At 40.4% G+C, this 21,279-nt stretch overlaps 1 protein-coding gene across 1 annotated transcript in view; it reads left to right on the forward strand.

The window, feature by feature from the left end:
* Nucleotides 1-21,279, forward strand: part of CASP8 (caspase 8) — a 456,587-nt gene that overhangs the window by 233,871 nt on the left and 201,437 nt on the right. Inside the window, exon 5 of the mRNA XM_044060507.1 lies at nucleotides 16,270-16,371. Coding sequence (XP_043916442.1) covers nucleotides 16,270-16,371 — 102 coding nt within the window. The remainder of the gene's footprint in view (nucleotides 1-16,269; nucleotides 16,372-21,279) is intronic.

Below are 21,279 nucleotides of genomic sequence, written 5' to 3' on the forward strand. Positions count from 1 at the left end.
TGTCAAATGTTTGCCTTCCCCTTCACAAAACCACACTGATCCATATCTATCAATTTATGACAACACCTTTGCCATTCATTTAGACATTATAGACATAAGTATTTTATAATGATGGTTTAAAATTGAAATGAGCCTATATGTAGCTGAATCTGATTAGTCTTTATTATCTTTAGGTATTACAGCCACCACAGCTTTTCCGGGAATTTCTTCCCCTCCTTTTAAAATATTGTTAAACAAAACCTTCCAGATCTTTATTATTTTCTTCTCTCCTAGCTTCCAGACTTTCACAGGAATACCATCTATTCCTGGAGACTTTCCTGCAGATTGGTTATACATCATCATTTTTATCTCATCTCCTCTCCTCCTGTCTTAACTGCTAATTATCGAGCCTCATCTGTCTCTAACTTTTGCCTGTTTAAGTCTTCCATAAATATTTGCATTTGCTCTTTTTCCTTGAATTCACTAATTCTCTGCTTTATAAAAATGTTCATAAAATTTAAGAAACATCTTTAATACCTGTACATGATCTGTGGTTATTTTTGTCTTTTTATAGGCTCCCTACATTTGGCAACAACCCTTTCTACTTTCTGTTGCCTAAGTTGCTATGCCAAAGGTTTTTGTGTTCTGAGGTTATTATCAAAAAAATTGCTTAACAGCAATCTTTCTAAACTCATGCATATTATCCAGGTACTCTCTTGTTTTCTCTTTACCACTATGCAGTTCTGCCTCTTGTTCAGTGAGAGTCCCCTTGTTCTGCAATACTTTAACCTTTGCCAGCCCCTGTAAATAATTATTGTTACCTCTTAACCATATCTGTTTTTCTTTTACTGCTACCCTATTTTTGAACCCCACTTTCATTTATCCCACTCGCTAGCTATAACTCATGGAGTACTTTACATCTTCCCTAATAACTCCTGGATAATTCCCACTTTCTGTTCCTTAAATTTGTCTCTTTTTAACAGGTAGGTGGGAAGTGCCAGTGTCTCATCTTTACTTCATTACCCTGCATTTTTATCTAGGTAATTATTGGCATATGATCTGTAACAGTTATTGGATGTATGTCAACATTCTAAATTTAATCCACATGTTCCTGTGAAATATAAGTTCTATGTAGTCTAGCCCAGTTATTGTATCTTCAGAAATAATATGTAAATTCACTCTGAGTTCCTACTACTGAATTCACATCTTCCATATCAAACATTTTCATAAATGTCCTCAGAAATCTGTCCTCTTTTGTTATATTATCCTACGTAGGCCCTTAGATACATCTTCAGTGTTGCAAGTCAAATTCCAGTCCCCACCTGTAAGTAACATTCCCCACTGAAGGCTGATTATTTCTCCCAGTTTTTTAAGCTGCATAATAGCAGTTTTAGGTGGAATATAAATACATGCCAATGCAATCCTCATCCCTTGCCAGTAGCCCCTTACTACCACAAATTTGCCATTATTATTTTGTTTTTTCCACTTCTATCACTATTGGAGCTCCTCTAGCAATTAATATAAGTACTCCTCTTTTCATTTGTCCCTGATATTCTGCTGAATATATGTCTTGAAATCATTTGTTTATCAAGTTTACATGCTCTTTTCTTTACAGATATGTCTCCTGTAACATTGCTTCTTGCACTCAGCATTTCTTAATATAATTAAATATTCTTTCCTTTTTGTTTATACCTGTGAGACCATTCACATTCAATGATAATATAGAAAGTGTTGCCATTATGATAAGAAATCATTATTCCTACCTGTTATATATGGCAGCTTTTTTAAACGTCTATTTCCAGCATTTCTGAGACATGCACCCACTAATATTCGGCAGGTTAATCCTTTATACATTTTTTATTATCAACATTGTAACCTATGTCACATTTTACAAGACTTTTCTGTTTTAATGTAAACTGTCAAACTAAACAATAAACACACCCCCAGAACCTGTAAACTTAATACAAACACACAAAACTCTGTACATAGTACTAAAGTATAGCCGTCCTAATCGGGACAATTGTCCAAAATAGACAACTGAAAACACAGGTCTTAATTAACATAAAATTGAGGTTATGTGTGCTAAGATGCATGTTACTACCTGTGCTTCTACTAACCCTAATTGGTGTCTGTTCTTCTTTTATCTTTATTCCCCTCCCAGATGTGAAAAACAAGTTGCATGCTTTCAGAAAACATTAACCTTTTCAGCCTGAAGTAACCTGTGTTCTGACTTTTTATTGTCATATTATCAGCTTGTCTTCATGGAAACATAAGAGAAAAAACTGTAGTCCTCAGCTACAGGCTTCTAAAGACAAGCTGAAACATTTATTGCTAAAGGAAAAACATTCATTATATTCAGTGTTCTCTTATTTACTTGTTTCTCCTTAAAACTCAACAACCCATCATTACAACCTATTAGCTTAGATGCACCTTTGTCTAGCCTTTTTTCTGTTTTTGCATTGTAAAGCCTACATTTATTAAAAAAGAAGGAAATAGCAAAATGTGTCTGTTTACTTTAGCATCTTTATCACATACAAGAAGAACTAAAGTGCTTTACTATAAAACATGTGATTTATATTGTGGAAAGTTTCATAGAAGTAGAAATGATGTTACTTACAATTGCCCTTTTCCTTCATCTTTCCTCCCCTTAGTGTCCTTCTAAACATTAATGACACAAAGTGAGCCTTTCAGTTCCCCACAATTTAAATAAGGTCAACAAAAGTCCACTCTTTCCACTTTTTCTTATACAGCCATATTTCACAAATGTGATTAATGATTTGCAGTCTCACATTTATTCACTAATTTCCATATTGCTGTTCTTCTTACTGTTCATCTCCATCTCCCAGCTCCAAAAATTCTGGTTCAATTCCAAGGTAATCCCAATTTTTCTAGTCAACTCCAATGTTTTCTCTGTCTTTCAAGCATTTTCCCTTGGAACAGTGAAAAAGGTTTCACTGGCAAAGTCTGTCCATGTGCTTTATATCAGAAAAATGAGAGCAGAATCCCCTTCTTCTTGATGTCTTGAACAAACTCTTTTGTATTTCCTCCTTAGCCTGGTCTGCATCAAAACATGATTTTGATCCTCCAGGAAAACTATCCTGAAGACAGTTGGATACAAACAGCTTGAAGCTCACATCTGCCTCTTGACCTTCCCTGATTGCTGGAATAAATTAGTTCTCATCTGCCTGATGTATAGTGAATAATCATTTTCCACAAATACTCCATTGTCTCCAATTTTTAATACTTTGCCCTTTTGCCACAGTTTTGTCAGGATTAACTATTTCTGCTGGTAAGTTTGCATCTTTACTAATACACGTCTTGGCTGCTTTCTCATGACCAGGTAAGTACATATACACGGTGTGCCCCTTAAATTAACAGTTCTTACTTTTTTAACATCTGTTCTTGAACAGTTTCATACTCAACCAGCTTTTTCTTCATTTTGACCTCTGATTTTTGCAGTTTTATTAGCTCATCTGAATATCAGTTTAAAGCATTTTCCATTTTTTCCAGTATTTTATTGTTTGAATTAATATACTCCTTCAGTGTTTTATTTATTCTAATTAGCTCTGAGCACATTTGACTTATTTTTCTCCTCTAGATTACTAGAAGCCATTTCTTGCAGAAAGCCTGGAGATTGAACTGTTTTTCTAAACAACTGCTGGATTCTTCCCAGTCAGTGTTTTCATTTCAACTTTTCTAGCTGATTTTTTTTCAGGCTGTCTTAGTCTAACTAGCCAGTAACTGAATTTACTAAACATGGTAAAAGTTCCTGGCCCTTATCTTTCAGTTTCTTTTTTCTCACTGGGAGAGCTGAAATTAATTTGTTAATCAGTATGGAGTCATTATGGAAGCCCAGCATAAAGGAATTTTAAAAGAAAGAAAAGTGTTGTTGTTGAATGGTCCAGAAAAGTAAGAATATTGTTTATAATTACTTATTGTTACTGGCTGCCTGGTATAGCTCCAGCTTTATCAATGGAGAACTCAATCAGCTAGACAATGGTTCTGTTGCAAAAAGCTTTTGGAATTTATTTTCACCTCTTGACTTTGAGTACCAAAGCAGTGTATGGTACAGTATTTGCAAATGTATCAGATCATCAGATGCCGGACTTGCTTCCACTATCTATATGATATATGCTATAGTGGCATGACCCAAGATGAGTGAATTTATGTTGCATGCAGATTCATACACTGCCCCTTAGCCATTTGCTGCCTTTTTTATATTTTATTATCCCCTATGCCTGCCTGGCATCATCTCTATACATCCCTTCATTACCAGTTTTCCTGGCCGATTTGTACCTCCATGTTGTGCCACTCACTGCATACCACATCACATCAGAGGGCGACCCTATTCTTAATTGGATATTAACATTTTTTATTTTATTTATTTTTATTTTATTTTACATTTGTTGACCAGGATAGTCCAACTGGATACATGTCCATTTTCAGCGGGGGCCCGGGGACAAAAGCTCCAAACTTACACACAGATAAAGACAAGCAAGTTACAGTTTATGCACAAACATATTGTATTAACATACAAGTTGCAGTTTCACTTTTCAAGCCTATGAAGAATACAGTTTATATTCAGAAATATATACAAATATGTTACAGTTTCTCTCATCAAACCTATAGGTGCAGCTTATATACAGAGTATCTGCAATGATGTTACAGTTTCTCTTTTCAAACCCTTTAGTGTAAGAGGTTAGTCACTGTGAATAGAAAAAATGCAGGGATATGGAAGTAGATGAGGCTTTAGTCAAGGTTAGAGCAAGGACATAACCAGTGAGTTTTAAAATACTGGGTTAGATTTTTTTTTTAATTGATTAAGGGAGAGGTTCAGAGTAAGGTCAGATGGGAGCGAATTCCAGGCTTTGCCTACAGAATTTGCAAACAAAGATTCTCCAGATAGGTTGTTAGCTTTAACAGATTGAACCAAAAGTTTTGTAGTAGAACAAAGTGACCTAGCATTTTTGTAGGGATGGATAATGTTTTTAAGGGAGGGCGTTTTTTTCTGGATGGTTTATAACCTTGAATGCTACAGTAAGTTGATTATATCGAATTAACCTGGGAAGTTTTAGCCATCCTAAGAGGTTTAGGTTTTGACAATGGTGTGTCCTGTAGGGAGTTCCTGTGTCAAACCTGGCAATTTGATTGTAGCAGCTAGAGAGTTTGCTGAGATCAGTTTTGTTCAAGTTAGTGAGTATTGGCGAGGCATAGAGTAGAGTTGAAAGCAGATGGGTACGGGCAATGGCAGTCCTAGCTAGAGGGGTGAGAAAAGGTTTGTTTTTGTATAGGGAGCCAAGTTTTTTATTAATGGTTTTAATAGTTTGGTTTACATGCATATCATATTTAAGGCTGTTGTCTATTATAACACCCTGGAGTTTGGTATACATATCTGGTGAGATTATGGTCCCATTGTTAGATGTTATAGTAAACAAAGGTTGAGAGGATTTGCGAGTAGGGGAGAAGAGCAATAGCTTTGTTTTATTAGGCTTTAATATCAGCTGTTAATTAAAGATCCAGTTTTCCACTGTATTAAAGGTGTTCTGGGTTAAACTAAGGAGATCTGTATGGGTAGAGGCTGAGCAAATCAGGGTGGAGTCATCATGCATATTGTATACAGGTTGCATCTGGGATTACACTGTGGAGGTTACTGATAAAGAGGGAGAAAAGAAGGGGACCTAATATGGAGCCTTGAGGGACACCAAGGATAATGGGGAGAAGGGTGGAGAGTTTGTCCTGCCAAAGGACAGCCTGCTGTCTTCCACTAAGATAAGATTGAAACCATTATATAGCATGGTTGTTTATGGATATGCTATTTAGGGTAGTTAAGAGTAGCTGGTGGTTAACCATGTCGAAGGCCTTGGAAAGATCGAGAAACAGGGCAGAGGATAGTTTGTTGTTGTTACAGTTGGAATTTATGACATTAGAAAAGGAGAGGAGGACTGTGGTGGTACTGTGCTGTGGGCTAAATCCATGCTGGGAGTTGGCCAGAAGATTATGTTGAATAAGGTAGTGTAAGAGTTGTTTATGGATACACTTTTCCATAATCTTAGCCAGAAAGGAAAAGATAGCTATTGGTCTATAGTTTGACATCTCAATGGAGCTGCTTACTTTGTGGAGCGGTATGACATGTGATATTTTCCAGACAGAGGGGATAGAGGCTTCAGTTATGGTTCTGTTTATCAAAATAGTAACAGGGTATACTATAACATCAGCAGTTTTTTGCAAGTAGTCTGCAGGGAGGAGGTCAGCTGAAAGGGTGGTTGGTTTGAGTTTTTTAATTAGTGCTCTAATGAGTGAAGTTGGAACTTTTTGGAAGCTCAAGGAGAGAATGTCATTGGGTTTAGGGGTTTCAGCGTTAGGACAAGTGGGTTTAAGTTTGCTAGTAAGGGCCTGGATGGTTTCTGTAAAGAAAATGTTGAAGGTGTTGGCAATGGACTCTGGCGATTTTTGGGTTGGGGCTGAGGGGGTTGGAGTTGTGGATTGACCTGGGTGGAGAAGTTTGTTAATACCTGCCCAGAACTTCTGTGGCTTGTTGTAGTGTTTCTGCTGTAGATGGCAGAAACAGTTTTTTTGTCTAGTAATATGGATGTTTTTGTATCATTCCTATATTGTCAAAATTTGAGTTGATCTCTCTCAGAGTAATGTTACTGATGAGTTGCATGAGAGTTGAGAGCCACGCATCTATATTACAAGTTCAAATGCTTAGGTGATCAAACACCTAAACATCGAACTTGTAATATCGAACCCAAAAATGTTGAACGGCGCAGGAAAACATGCCAGTTGGCCACGGAAAAAAAAACTTTACCCCCGACATGGAGGCTGTGCCCCCCACACCCCCTAACTAAATATACCAACTCCAAGATTGTTCTACAGTAGACAAAACAGCAAAATCCTGCAAACAGCTAAGGGAAATCTTTCCCTGTGTTAAATTGGCTGTTCGCTGTTTTTTCAATATTACAAGTTCAATGTTTAGGTGTTATCACCTAAGCATTCGATTTTGTAATATAGACCCGAGAGCCACTGCTGGAGGGTCATCATCCAGGCAGCCAATGTGGCTGTTTCTAATAATGTCCCAAGTTCCCTACCTCCCCATGGCTCTTAACGGCTGTATATACTTACTGTCAAAGTGGGACTTCAATGCCACCTCATCCCAGTGGCATTTGTGCCTTCCTGTTCATAAGCAGTGATTTGTTGTGCTACAGCACTGTCCCCCCCCCCCCCAACCACCACTTGAGGTCATTAAAGTACAAGACCAGGCCATTTTCCTCCCTCCAATACAGCTGAGTTGATGTTGACTGATCACTTCCGTTTTTCCTTGCTGGATTCTCCAACATCTTGGATAATAATTAGTCACAGGTCAGCTGGGTTTTACCCTTCTACACTGCAGAGGTGGCCCTTTCCCATTTATTTTGAACTCTTGCTCTTTTATATTCATTTGTCTTACATGCAGATATAGCTGGAATATTGTGAAGTAAAAGGCCAAGTCCATAGCATGGTGAGGTAAAGCATATGCTTATGGCCCAGATTACCCCATGTCCAATTAGTAGTGTAGATAGTGAAGCGGTCATGCAGGAGAGATGAGATTAAGCAGCTAACACCAACTTGCATATCATAGAATGGTGTAGTTTTCTACACTCTTTCACAAAAGCATCTTGCTGAACTGAAAATCTAGAGATGTAGAAATGTGCTCTATATTCATAGGGACTCAGAAGTGTAAGTCCAGCAAATATGTATGCATTGCAGCTGAACACTGCTGGTGTGTGGCAGTGTGCATCTGTCCCAGGCTTTATGCAGTGGGCTTTGTACCACATTTGCTGCTCTTCATCTGTAATGCACCACAGAAACCACTCCATGTCTGTGGTCCACAAAATGTAAGCATCTTTAACAGTTTTGCCTACGAGGTTCTCCATTATTCATTGTCTGCATTTAGACAATATCTAGGACTAGGTTGCAGTGTTTCATCAGTGTCCTAAATGTGCACCAGATCACAGCTGGATTATCCAACTCCTCTGAATATATCATGGGTACAGGATTAAATCGCTGGTACCTCCTCGCCTCCAATCCATCCAGTTCTGTGAGGCTGCTCCTTCAGGAAGTCATGGACTTCATTGTGTACTCAGTGTCAGTCACACCAAAATCATTTCAGGGGGACCTTAACATCCAGGTTGATGAGAAGTCTGCTCCACTTGTAAAAGAAGTCACTGATAATGTGAAGGGTTTCAGTTTCACTGAGGTTATGTGACCCATAATGCAGGGATACTCTGGGCTTGGTTTTCCATCTTGCTGTGTCAGACTGTGATCTGAATGTGGAGATATTTTTGGTCTTAAATCATTAGCTGATTTATTATGCAGAGGTAATCCCTGATTGTGAAGTTGTATAGTTTAGGATTAATGGATTAGTCTTTCCCTGAAGTCCTTTGTCATCCGTTGTATCATTTCCTTGTAATATCCAATGCAGCTGATCCAGGTTAGCATGCCTCTGCCTAGAATATCACTCGGACATCTTCTCTGGATATCCGAAGGAGAAGCTGCCTTCCTACCGGAAGTACAACACCTAATGTGGAATGCAGTCCTGTAGAAATGCCACGTACCTCTGTCATGCTTTGTAACTCACAAATTTTGGTTTGACTTTTAACTCCCTTCTCTCTGTAGGACTGGATGAAGGGTTGAGTACCAATGCTGCCACATTTGCTTACTGGAGGACAAGCTTAGATTGACAGAGTATTAGGTCTTGTACCAGCCGGAGGTCTCCTAAAAGAAGACTGCCTTTTTGTCTAGGAAGCTCTCTGCTGAGTCAGATTGACTAACTATACTGTTCTATGCCCTGTAAAATTTGAACAACTGAGGCTTTATCAGCTGAGGGATGTGAACTTGCTACTTATTTTTTGTAGAAAAATGTACCACGGGTCGATTGTGGTACCTACAGCTGTCCCTCAGAAGGACAGTGGTCTTGTACCTGTCCTCACTGGATGGTGGAATTAGTTCGACATATACAAATTTGTTTAATTAGTTACAAGTATGCACCAGATAACCAGTGGACTTGACCCCTGCCCAGCCAGGCTTGTAATTTCTTAGGATAGCTGTTATAATTCCAGGGACAATACCTGTTCATAGGTTGGTACTAGGCTATCGGCCCTAGGGCCTATACAAGCCTAGCCATAACAATTCCCTGGCTATTTCTTCCCACAGTATTTACTTCCCTGGACCCCTGTCTAGCAGGGCGACTGACGTGATCCCCAGGATGAATTTCCTATCTCCCATCCAATCATCAAGGTTCCTTTTGAAGAGGGCCAAAGAGACGCTTTGCTTGACATGTATGGGCAGTCTATTCCAGAGTCTGGGGAGTCTCTGGGTCAGGAACCTATCCCTCAAGCATGTTTTGTTCATTGTGATGACAAGGTTTAGATCCCTGGAGCATGTGTCTCTGAGGGATTGTGATTTCTTTAAGTGTAGCATGTCCAACAGCTCTGGGTTTGACATGGCCTTGTATATTAAGCAGAGATCGCCTCTGAGTAGACAATATGCGATGGAGTATAGGTGGAGTTTTTTTAGATGGTCAGCATAGGGTATCTGCTTTAGGCCTGTGATTCTTTTAGTGAGGTATTTCTACGGCCTTTCCAGTTGTTGCAGATGTCTTGAGAGGTACATATCAAACGGGGCATTGTATTCTATAATGGGTCTAATGAGGGATGAGTACAGTGGGACAATGACCTTCTTTTTTCTGGATGAAAAGCCCTTAGTGATGAGGTGTGCCACATAGAAGGATTTCCTGACTGTTGTGGTGATGTGGTTATCGAAGGTGAGACCACTGTCCACCTGTGTCCCTAAGTCTCTTATCACACTTTTGGTGTTTAGTGTACTGCCACCTATATGGTAATTCATGGGTACATGTTTTTTCCTAAAGGGGATAACTATACATTTCTTGGCATTGAGCTTGAGCCCATGGCTCTGGCACCAAGCATATGTTTCTGTAAGGCCCTTTTGTAGAATATCCACATCATCTGGGGATTCAATAATGGCTCCCAGTTTGCAGTCATCTGCGAACTTTGTTAGCCAGAGTCCCTTAGTGTTGACCTGTACTTCAGAGAAGTAGATGCCAAACAAGAGCGGTCCCAAGACTGAATCTTGAGGTACTCCACTTGTCAATTGTCTGGAGCTGGATTTGGAGTCGGCTACTTTTGCAGTGTGGGTTCTGTCAGTAAGCCAGTTGGCAACCCATCGAGTGATGTAGGGATTAATGCCCAGCTTAGTAAGTTTATCTATGATTCCAGAGTGGGTGATGGTGTCAAAGGCCTTGGCGAGGTCCAGATAGGCTGTGTGAACCACCTTACACTTGTCCACGACTCTAGAGACTGATTTGAAGAAGTCAGTCAGGTTCAAGAGACAAGATTGGCCCTTCACGAATTCAAACTGCATGGGGTCCAGTTTTTGAAGGTTGCCAATGTCTTTGTTTATAAGTTCCATGATAATACATTCCATGGCCTTGCAGATCAGGCTCATCAGACTGATAGGCAGTAGTTCCCGGGATCTAAGGTGGATCCCCCCTTGTGGAGTGGGATAACTGTAGCTGTGTGCTACTCAGTGGGCATGAAGCCTGAGGTGAGGCTATGATTAAACATGACACTTAGTTGAGGTGCTAGTTAATTTTGTAGTTCATATAGTACACAGCCTGGAATATCGACTGGTCCCTTGGATGCTGTATTCTTAGCTTTGGAGAGTGCATTTTTTACCTGTGTGGCCGTTATTACTGGAATTTGGCAATCTTTCGGTATTGACATGGGCCCTTTAAGGGGTGAGAAGGGGGGTGAAGTTTGCACTGAATCAATCTGCCAGGATATTGACAATATCCTTGAGATCAGTATATTTAATGTCATTCTGTTGTAGCTCAGAGCAGATCTGAGCATTGCCATTTAGATTCTTGACATAGCTATAGAATGCCTTGTGGTTGTCTTTGGAATCTTTGGCAATTTTATTTTCGTAACTAGCTTTGGAGGATTTTATGAGGGATATCAGCTTCTTACTGAGGCTGGTAAGGGACTTTTTTGCATCCTGGGATTTTCCTCTTGTGGCAAGGGACCAGGATGTTTGGTCGTATCTTTATATTTTCCAGTATGTTTAGAAAGGTGTAGTGAGAATCTTTTTCAAATAATTATTTATTTTTTTTTTCAAATAATTTGGTGGGGGATCTGTAGCAAGCTACAATATGGATTGCAGTCTTACCTAGTGTTAGTTGCACCTGAAGAATTTCAAATGCATTATGTTGGACAACTAGCCTGGTGTTGTGAATATCCTTGGTGAATATGAACACTCCTCCACCTTTAGTGTTTCGGTCCTGGTTTTGTGGCCGAAAAGTGTGGTAAGAGTTGTAGCCTGGTACTGCAGGGGTGCACTCTGCAGCCTTGAACCAGGTCTCAGTTACTACATAGATATCAATGTTCTCCATTTTTAGGAGTGCCTTGAGAGAGTGCATTTTGAGGTTTAGACTTTTAGCATTGAGTAGCATTACCTTCAGATTTTGCATGCTTGTACCTGTTAAGGTGGTGGTTTTGTGCTTTGAACTTTGCCTAAAAAAAAGGCACTATAGGGGTGGCAAGAGCCTTAGACAGTAACCTGAATCCCAGGGTCGACAGGTACAGACCATCTTTGGCAAAGAATCATAGTCTGTCGATCATGTCATCCCAGGCAGACAGATACTGGATCCTCTTTGAATGACACCAGAAGCTTAGCCAATTGTTGAAGTCAATCATTTTGTCCTTATACTGTGGTATCATTCTGGGCGAAGGCAAGATGCTACTCAGAGCTTGGGTCATACCTGCCTGGGCCACATGATCCAAGAGCTCTTCCATGTCTCTTTTCATGTAGTCCAGGGAGGTATGTCTCAAGTCATTCACTCCAACATGGACAATGACAGAGTCATATTTGTACTTGTTGTGGAGTGACTTGAGTGCATGCATTATGTGGCAGATCCTGGCACCCAACAGGCAGCTAACTGTAATTTTCTCCTTGCTCAGCCTGGTGAGTGGGACATTAGTGTGCCTGACTATAGAGTCACCTATGACTAAAGGGTTGGGTACGTTGTCTTGCCTTATGGAGCTGTTGTTGCATGGAACACTGGTGTTGTGAGCTATGTGACACTTTGGTTGTGATTGGTGTTTGTTTGCGTTTCAGCTTTGGAGGTCCTTGTTGCTTGAGCAGGTTAATGTTAAGGGCCTCCACATATGTGGGTTTAGTGTTGCTATGTGTGGGTGTTGGTGGTGTGGGTTTAGAAGGGCTATGTGTTGCTTGAGGTGTAGTGTGGGTGTTTACCTTCTCTTGACTGTCTAGCACAGCCTTGGGTGGAGAGAGCTTTGCTTCCAGTTTGGCTATGTAAGTGCATCTCTCGCAGGTTGTAGTGTTGGGTGGTAGGAGGAGAGGGTTGTCTGTGTACATGAGGCAATTGCTGCATTGCCCCAGTATGCACAGATTCACCAGATGGACAAGAGAAATCACCGGAAGCTGACCCTTGGACATGCCTGGTTTGGTGCTTTTTTTTTTTTGTAAATGATCCTCGGAATGGGGAAACTGTTATTTCGATAATGGGGAATATATTCTAAGGAGTGTATTGCTAATGGCCAAACATACTTACAGTGATGCACATAATATTGTTACAAGCACATTGACAACAGTTGATTGGAAAACAATTGCTGAAACCTAACTGACTGCAAAAGGAAGACAAACAGCATCTTTTATAACAAAACAAAACAAAAAAATGACCAGTAACCTGCAAATGCATACTGTCTGTATAGTGGTACTATTAAGGAAAGGGTGTTTAGTGACTTAATTTCTAGGGTTGGGTTTAGGAAAAGAGTTAGGACTTGAGTTAGAACGCATGAATAAGGGTTAGGCAGAGGGTATTTCTTTCACCTAGACCTAACCTCAGTCCATTAGTCAGGAGCGGCCTTAGGTCAACTGGTGCCCTAGGCAAAAGTGTTCCATGGCGCCCCCACCACACCACCCGGTGCCCCCATTCTGGTCTACCTACACCAAATAAACACAGAAAAACTGCCCCTACTAGAACAGCGCCCTAGGTGACCGCCTAGTTGCCCTATGCCTAAGGCCGGCTATACCATTAGTACACTAAACACCTTTCTCGACCAGTACCACTAAACATACATTTCATACATGGCAGTACACAAGCACAGCATTAAACATATCCCCTTCCTTAGGGCTTACTCTAGCAATAACCTTGAAACACTTCCACAAACACACACACACACACTCAGCCCCAGTGCAAAACTTTTCATTATATGCCAAAGTTTTGGCATTGTTACCCACTCCACTTACCTAGCATTCAATATTGTATAATTTTATAGCTCCTGAACTTGACAAATCCTGCATTTGGCCATTTCTGAAACCAGGAATGGCATTCAACCAACTGAACACTTGGCAAATAGTGTGGTAACCATTCTAAGCCAGGATGCTGTACCTAAATGACTTCACCCTGCTCTGAGGCTCAGCAAACCCAGTTAGTATATGTATCTAGCAAGCTAAAAGAAATGTGCAGGGTTAGAGCCACCATGTCAGATGTGTAGATGACCCCTCCCTCCAAAACTGAAAAAATACTTAGTTGGTGTCACAGCTAATTGCAAAATTCACTGCTTAATGGACAAAATCACAGTTAATTTTTGTGGCTTACAACCCACAATTTCACTTCTTGCACTTGTGATAGGAAGCTAGTTTTTCATCTGGAGGTGTTAGTGTCAGATTCTGTTTTGAATCGTCAAATCTTTCTCAAACTGCATGTCTTTCAATCTCATTTAATAAAGGTCTCATTAACCTGCAATCCATAAGAAGTCTTCAGCTGAGCTAGATGACCTAGACAGGTACCACACTGTCATAAACCTGTCTTTTACCCCCTTGAAATGATATCTTATATACAACAGTATTCTCATCTTAAAGACCGTGACCCATATTATCCATTTCAGTCTGCTTTTCAGATATGCCACAATGCTGAGCCTGTAGGATCTGTAACGCCCTAGTCATGGTTTGAGATTAATAAGATTAGCCTTTTCTGGTCCTCCCTGATCTCACAGCTGCTTTTCACACAGCTGGTCATGGGAACCTGCTGAGTCACTAATGTTGTCTCTCCAAAATGATGTTGCACTACTTCTGACCCTGCAGTTAGTGTGTTGTTTTGTGCAGTACCACATCATTCATCATGGGCTGTATTATTTATATTGTGCATTGGCTGCACCTGGGTATGCCTTATAATAGGAGAGGATTGCAGTACCACTGCTGTGTTGACAGCATGAAGCTTTACCTTTCCTTCCCACAGGGCTCTCTGTTAGCCCTGAATTCTTTAGGAGATCATCCAGATTGCAGCTGTCAATAAATGCCCTGGCTGAACATGTGACTTTTAGGACCTCAGATCTTCCTTCTTTGAATCCCCATATTGTGATTGGGGGTCACAGACTTTAATTTGTATCCAAAGTGTGTGAACTAAGATTTATCCTAGATGACAAGCTGACACCAAACAGTCAGCTATCAACTGTTGTGAAGTCTTCCCGCTTCTGCCTTAGGAAGCACTGGCAGGATTAAGCACCTCTTACTATCAGAAGACCTTGCTGTGGAGTTGTGTTCATTAGTTTCATCATATATTAATTACCAAAACTCTCTCTACCTGAAGCTTGTAACCTTTGGCCTTCTGCACTTGTACTTAGTTTAAAATGTTCTGATGTGACTACTAATTGGTGTATCTTGTTTCTATTACATTATTTCAGTTCCTTTATATCTACCTGGTGTATCTTCTTATCGTATTAAGTAGTAACAGTAACAGGTTTATTAAATTACTTGTGTTTCTGGCTTGGTTTGCCCAATTGAGCTACTTGTGTTCCTGGCTTGGTTGCATGTTTGAGATGTCTTTGGTTCCTGGCATCTTGTTATTGTCACATTGCACCAGTCCTTTGGAGCCGTCACTGGCTGCCCGCTCTGTTGTGTATGCTCTTTAAAGTTCTTGGCCTTACTTATCATGTTTTTGATATATATATATATATATATATATATATATATATATATATATATATATATATAAAACAATGGTCAACCCGTCTGATAAAGATGCCGTGTCATATAGCCCTTGTCTTCCCCTTTCTTTCTGCCTACTAGAGGCTGCTGATGGCTCCTAGAGTGTAGCTGATGTCCTATGTGACTCATTTCTTTCCCTTTCAGGTACTTCACTTTTGAAACCACAAACAGCGAGTGGCTTTAACAAGTCCCTAAAAACTCCTGTTTATTTCAGTATATTTTTACTAGTTTTACCTTAGTGTTTTATTTGTTTTGGCATAGCTTCCTACTTTATTTATTATTTAAGGTTATTATTCCCCATCTCATGATGTTTCACTGTATTAGTCTGTTTGTTTTTTATCTTTGTATCAATTCTTATTTTAAATCATCTGAAAAATTGTTAACTTGGAACTCTTGCATAGACACAGTACTGAAATATGCATGTTGCATGAAACTTTTAGTAACGTGATTCTAAAACAACACTTGTTATAAATACTGCAGAGAATAGTGTTTTAGCTGATAAGGTGTGGAAGGAGTAGCCTAGTCTTATGCTGAGCTGTTAAAAGGCGGGGTAAACCTAAACTTACTTTAAAGATGTGTGTAGGGGAAGTGATGCTAGTTACCCAAGGCGAGAGATTCTTACGTTGCCATACAACATCATCTTCTCCTTTCTTTTTTCTTTTTTCTTTTTTTACCTCTTCTTGCTGCTGTCTCTTTTTTTTCCACTGTTTACCCATGATTGCCTCTTTCAGTAGTATATTTTCTACCAAGACTTTTATACTCTTAAAGGCTAAGGCTGACACCCAGTGAAGGATCAGAGTGCATTTCTGTAGGAATCTGTTCTTTCTTGCATAAAACTTTAAAATTTGAAATCACATGTATTTGTTTTCCCTGCTGTCTTCTTAAAGATGAAGTTTAAAGTAAGAGAGAGCAATGCAATTTACTCAGGAGTAGAGCAGCTTTCACTAATATCCTGACCAGCAATCTTTTTACCATTGAACCACTGCAATTAATCAAGTTGATGTAACAGCAGTGACAGGACACAAACTTAAGACCACACATTCTCTCACTTTACTGCTAGCCTACAGCATTTGTAAATACCTTGAAACACAACTCTTATAAAAATGCTATACAGGTATTCATTAGTTTTGTTGTTCTTTAATGTGTTCTGCTCACACCTCATATCTGTTTTACAAGAGGGACGTTCAATATGGTACACATTATCTTTGTCATTTGTTCCCACAGAGATACCGCAAAGGCAAAGATGTACAGAGCCTGTTCCAGTTTCAGCACATAGCTTTGAGAGCTGCTTGGAGGAAAGTGTTAGGTCATTACAAATTTCAACTGGTAAGTTTGTGTTTTGTGTTATGTTGTTTGTTTATTTGCACAGATTGAAACAGGAATGCAGAACTATGGCTTGTTTTATTTAGATATACATATATATATATATATATATATATATATATATAGAGAGAGAGAGAGAGGCAAAAAAACTTCTACAGATATAGGAAAAAACACCACCAGAACCAGTAATCGAGCGTGCTTTCCTTCTTTTAATATGTAAGAACTACTTCAGAAATAAGAAGGTACAAAGAAAATCAGTAAATATACACTCCATGTCGTCAAATGACAACAAAGGAGTAAAATAGTAACAGCCAATGACATAACCCTATCCTTCTGAAACCTGAGAAAACAGGTACAATATAAAGCAAACTAGTGAAAAGCGAGTCTGTCATGTGAACTCATGTAAACCATTTCAAAGCACATTACATGGTGTTTCAGATCACTTCATTACCATATAATGATATGTGCATATTTTAAGAAGGATAGGGTTATTTCATTGGCTGTTACTATTTTAATGCTTTATTGTCATATGACGACATGGAATGTATATTTACTGCTTTTCTTTGTACCTTCTTATTTCTGAAGAAGTTCTTACATATTAAAAGAAGGAAAGTGCGCTCAATTACTGGTTCTGGTGTTGTTTTTTCCTACAGCTGTAGAGGTTTTTTGCCAGTGTAAAGTTCTTTTTTTCGTTTTGCAGCTTGTTGGTTTTATTTGCACATATATATGTGTGTGTGTGTGTGTGTGTGTGTGTGTGTGTGTGTGTGTGTGTGTGTGTACATGTACACACAGTGACACATGCACACACACACATATATATATATATATATATATATATATATATTTATGTGTATATATATATATATATATATATATATATATATATGCACACACACACACACACACACACACACACACACACACACACACACACAAATATATACAAATGTATTGTGTGTTCATCTGTGTGTAACATACATTACGTTACACTAATAGGGTCATAGGTTCATAGGTGTGAACTAGGCTAATGGCCCTGGAGCCTTTACAAGCCTAGCTCATAGGATTACCCTGGCATCATGCCACCTGACCTTAGTTCCTACTGCCTTGGTCGAGTAGAGCCACTGGAGTGATCCCTGGGGTGAATTTTCTATTTCCCATCCACTCATCAAGATTTCTCTTGAACAGGGCCAGTGAGGTGCTCTGCTTGGCATGTATGAGAAGTCTATTCCATAGCATGGGCAATCTCTGGGTTATGAACCTGTCCCTCCAGCATGTTCTGTTGATTGTGGTAATGAGGTTGAGGTCTCTGGAGCGTGTGGTGCAGAGGGACTGAGATTTCTTTAGATGTAACATTTCTAACAGAGCTGCATCGGACATGGCTTTGTAAGTCAAGCAGAGATCACCTCTAAGTAGGCGATAGGAGACAGAGAATAGTTGGGTTTTTTTGAGACTGTTTATATAGAACAAGTGTTTATGGCCTAGGGTCCTCTTTGTGAGGTGCTTTTACGGCCTCTCCAGTTGTTGCAGGTATCTAGTAAGGTATATGCCAAATGGGGCATTGTACTCGCTGATTGGCCTAATGAGGGAAGTGTAGAGGGAGACAATGACCTCTTTCTTCCTGGATGCAAAACCCTTAGTAATGAGATGTGCCACATAGAAGGACTTTCTGACCACAGTGGCAGCGTGGTGGTCAAAAGAGAGGCTGCTGTCATCCTGTGTTCCCAGATGTCTTATAATGCCTTCTGTGTTCAGTGGACTACCATCAATGTGGTAATTCAATGGAACTGGGTTTTCCCAAGGGGGATGACGATAAATTTTTTGGCATTGACCTTAAGGCCACGGTTCTGACACCAGTCAGTGTCACTGAGGCCTTTCTGTAAGATGTCAACATCAATTGGGGGGTTAATAATAGCTCCCAACTTGCAATCGTCTGAGAACTTTATCAGCCAGAGTCCCTTCATGTTGGCCTGGACTTTAGAGAAATAGATACCAAACAGGAGAGGACCCAAGACTGAACCCTGTGGGACTCCACTTATGACTAGTCGGCATTCTGACTTGGAGTCAGCTACTTTAACACTGTGGGTTCTGTCTGTGAGCCAGTTTGCAACCCACCTAGTGATATAGGGGTTTATGCTTAGCTTAGTGAGTTTTTCTATGATTCATGAGTGGGGAATGGTATCAAAGGCTTTGGCCAGATCATGGTAGGCTGTATGAACCACCTTGCCTTCATCCACAGCTCTGGTGACTGACTCAAAGAAGTCGACCAAGTTGAGCAGGCATGATCTACCCTTCACAAAACCAAACTGTGTAGGATCCAGAGTTTGGAGATTCCCTATATCTTTGTTTATTAGGTCCATGATGATGCATTCTATAGCTTTGCATATCAGACTCATCAGGCTAATTGGGCGATAATTCCTGGGGTCTGTAGTCATGCCTGCTTTGTGGAGAGGGATGACTGTAGCAGTGTGCCATTCGGTAGGGACAAAGCCTGAGGTGAGGCTGTGATTGAACAGAGCACACAGGTGAGGTGCCAGTTCACTCTGTAGTTCATGTAGAACACAGCCTGGGATATTGGCAAATCCCATAGAAGCTGTATTCTTGGCCTTGGACAGTGCTGTTTTAACCTGTGCAGCAGTAATACTGGGTGCCTGGCAATCTACTGGTATTGTGATTGGTCCTTTGGGGGGGAGGGGTAACATTAGCATTGAATATGTCGGCCAGTATATCGACAATATCTGTTGGTTCAGTATAGGAGGTACCATTGTGCAGAGCATTGGAATTAATGAATTCCAGAAAGTATTTGGCAAGTGTATTGGTACATGAGTAGTTTTCCCAGTTAATGGAGGGGTAGTTGAAGTCGCTCAGTATGAGAGTGTTAGGTTGGACCCTAATAATCTCCAGGGTGCTTAGGAACGTGGAGTGTGAGTCTTGGGACATGGTTGGGGACCTATAACAGGCTACAACCTAAATCACTGTCTTACCCAATGTTAGCTGCACCTGAAGTATCTCAGATGCGTAATGTTGGGCTACTAATCTGGAGGTGTGCTCATCCTTTATGAATATGGAAACCACTGCGTTTGGAGCTTCGGTCCAGGTTTTGGGGCCGAAAGCTGTGGAATGAGTTATAGCCTGGTAGTGCAGGGGTGCCTTCTGCTGCCTTGAACCAGGTTTCTGTTACAGCACAAATGTCTCCATTTTAAGGAGTGCTTTGAGTGAGTGCATTTTGAGATTTAGACTTCTAGCACTGAGCAGCATGACTCTTAGATTGCATTTGTTTGTAGCTGTTACAGTGGTAATTTGGTCTTTGAAACACTGCCTAAAAAAGGCAGTATAGGGGTGGAAAAAGCCTTTGACAGTGTCCGGAAGTCCAGGGGTGACAGATGCAGGCTATCTCTGGCAAAGCATCGAGGTCTGTCAATCATGTCATCCCTGGAAGACAGATACTGGATCCCCTTAGAATGACACCAGAAACTTAGCCAAATGTTGAAATCAGTCATTTTCTGCTTGTAATGTGGTATCATTCTGGGTGATGTTAGGATGCTGCTCAGGGCTAGGGTCATAGCCACCTCGGCTACATAATCCAAGAGCTCCTCCATGTCTCTTTTCATGTAGTCCAGGGAGGTATGTCTCAGGTCACTCACATCCACATTTACAATGACAAAGTCATATTTGTACCTGTTGTTGAGGGACCTGAGTATGTGTGTTGTGTGGTGGATACTGGTGCCTGACCGGCAGCTGACTGTTATTTTCTCTTTATTCAACCTAGTGAATGGGACATCAGTGTGCTTCACTATCGAGTCACCTATGACTAGTGTGTTGGGCATGCTGTTTTGCCTTAGGGGCTTTGGTTGAGTGGCACACTGTTTAGGAGTGTTGTGTGTCTCTTGTTTAGTGTTGTGTTGTGGTGGTTGGGTGCATTTCTACCTTGGAGGTCTCTGCTGTTTTGGTAGATTTCTATTGAGAGTCACCACAAAGGTGGGTATGTGGTTTGTGTTTTTATGTGAAGGCAGTGCTGGTGTGTGTTCTGGAGGGCTATGTGTTCCATGTGGTGTGGTGCAATTGTTGCCCTTCTCCTCTTAACCAGCTATTCCGGTCTTGGCTGGAGAGGGAGTGGCTTCCAATTTGGATATATAAGTGCATCTTTCACAAGTCGAGGGCTGTCAGTGTACATGAGGCAGTTGCTACATTGCTTCAGGATGGCCATGTTCACCAGGTTAGTAGGAGAAAGCACAGGGAACTGACCTTTAGACATGCCTGGAGGGGTGGGCATTAATAAATACTGGAGCTGACTCCTTGTAGAACATTTAGTGCTGGTAGAACTTTTGTGTGCTACAATAATTTCTACAAGAAGTCTGGTAAAGTGGTAAACTAATAAGCTAGAAAAAGTTCAGGAGAGAAGAGAACTAGCAGATCTATGGGAAAATTGAAGAGCAGACTGTGGCACCGCTCAGAAGCTTACAAACAGTCCTGGATACAACAAATCTGTATCTGGACTAGATTATTTACAGGAAATGTGGGAAACAAGCGCAGATGTGGACTTTTAAACCAGATAGTTGAAAGATCTGGAAATAACTGCCCAAACGGCCAATAAACTTCAATTTCTGGGCCAGAAACCACTCCTCTTATGGATGATGGGCTACCTAGTGCTTAACACTCCCACTTTTAAGCTAGAAGGCTCCTCTCCAACACAGAAAGACTTGGGGGGGCTCAGAAGCTTACAAACTGTCCTCAATACAGCAGATCTGTATCTGGACTAGACTAGTTACAGAAAAGGTGGGAAACAAGTGTAAAAGTGGGCTTTTAAACCAGAGCGTAAAAAGAGATGGAAAAACTGCCCAAATGGGTCATTAAACTTCAATTTCTGGGGCAAAAAACACTCCTCTTGTGGTAGAAAGGCTACCTAGTGCTTAC

This window comes from Protopterus annectens, chromosome 2.part0, assembly GCF_019279795.1.
Source record: "Protopterus annectens isolate FY-2018-M chromosome 2.part0, PAN1.0, whole genome shotgun sequence".
Lineage (NCBI taxonomy): Eukaryota > Metazoa > Chordata > Ceratodontiformes > Protopteridae > Protopterus > Protopterus annectens.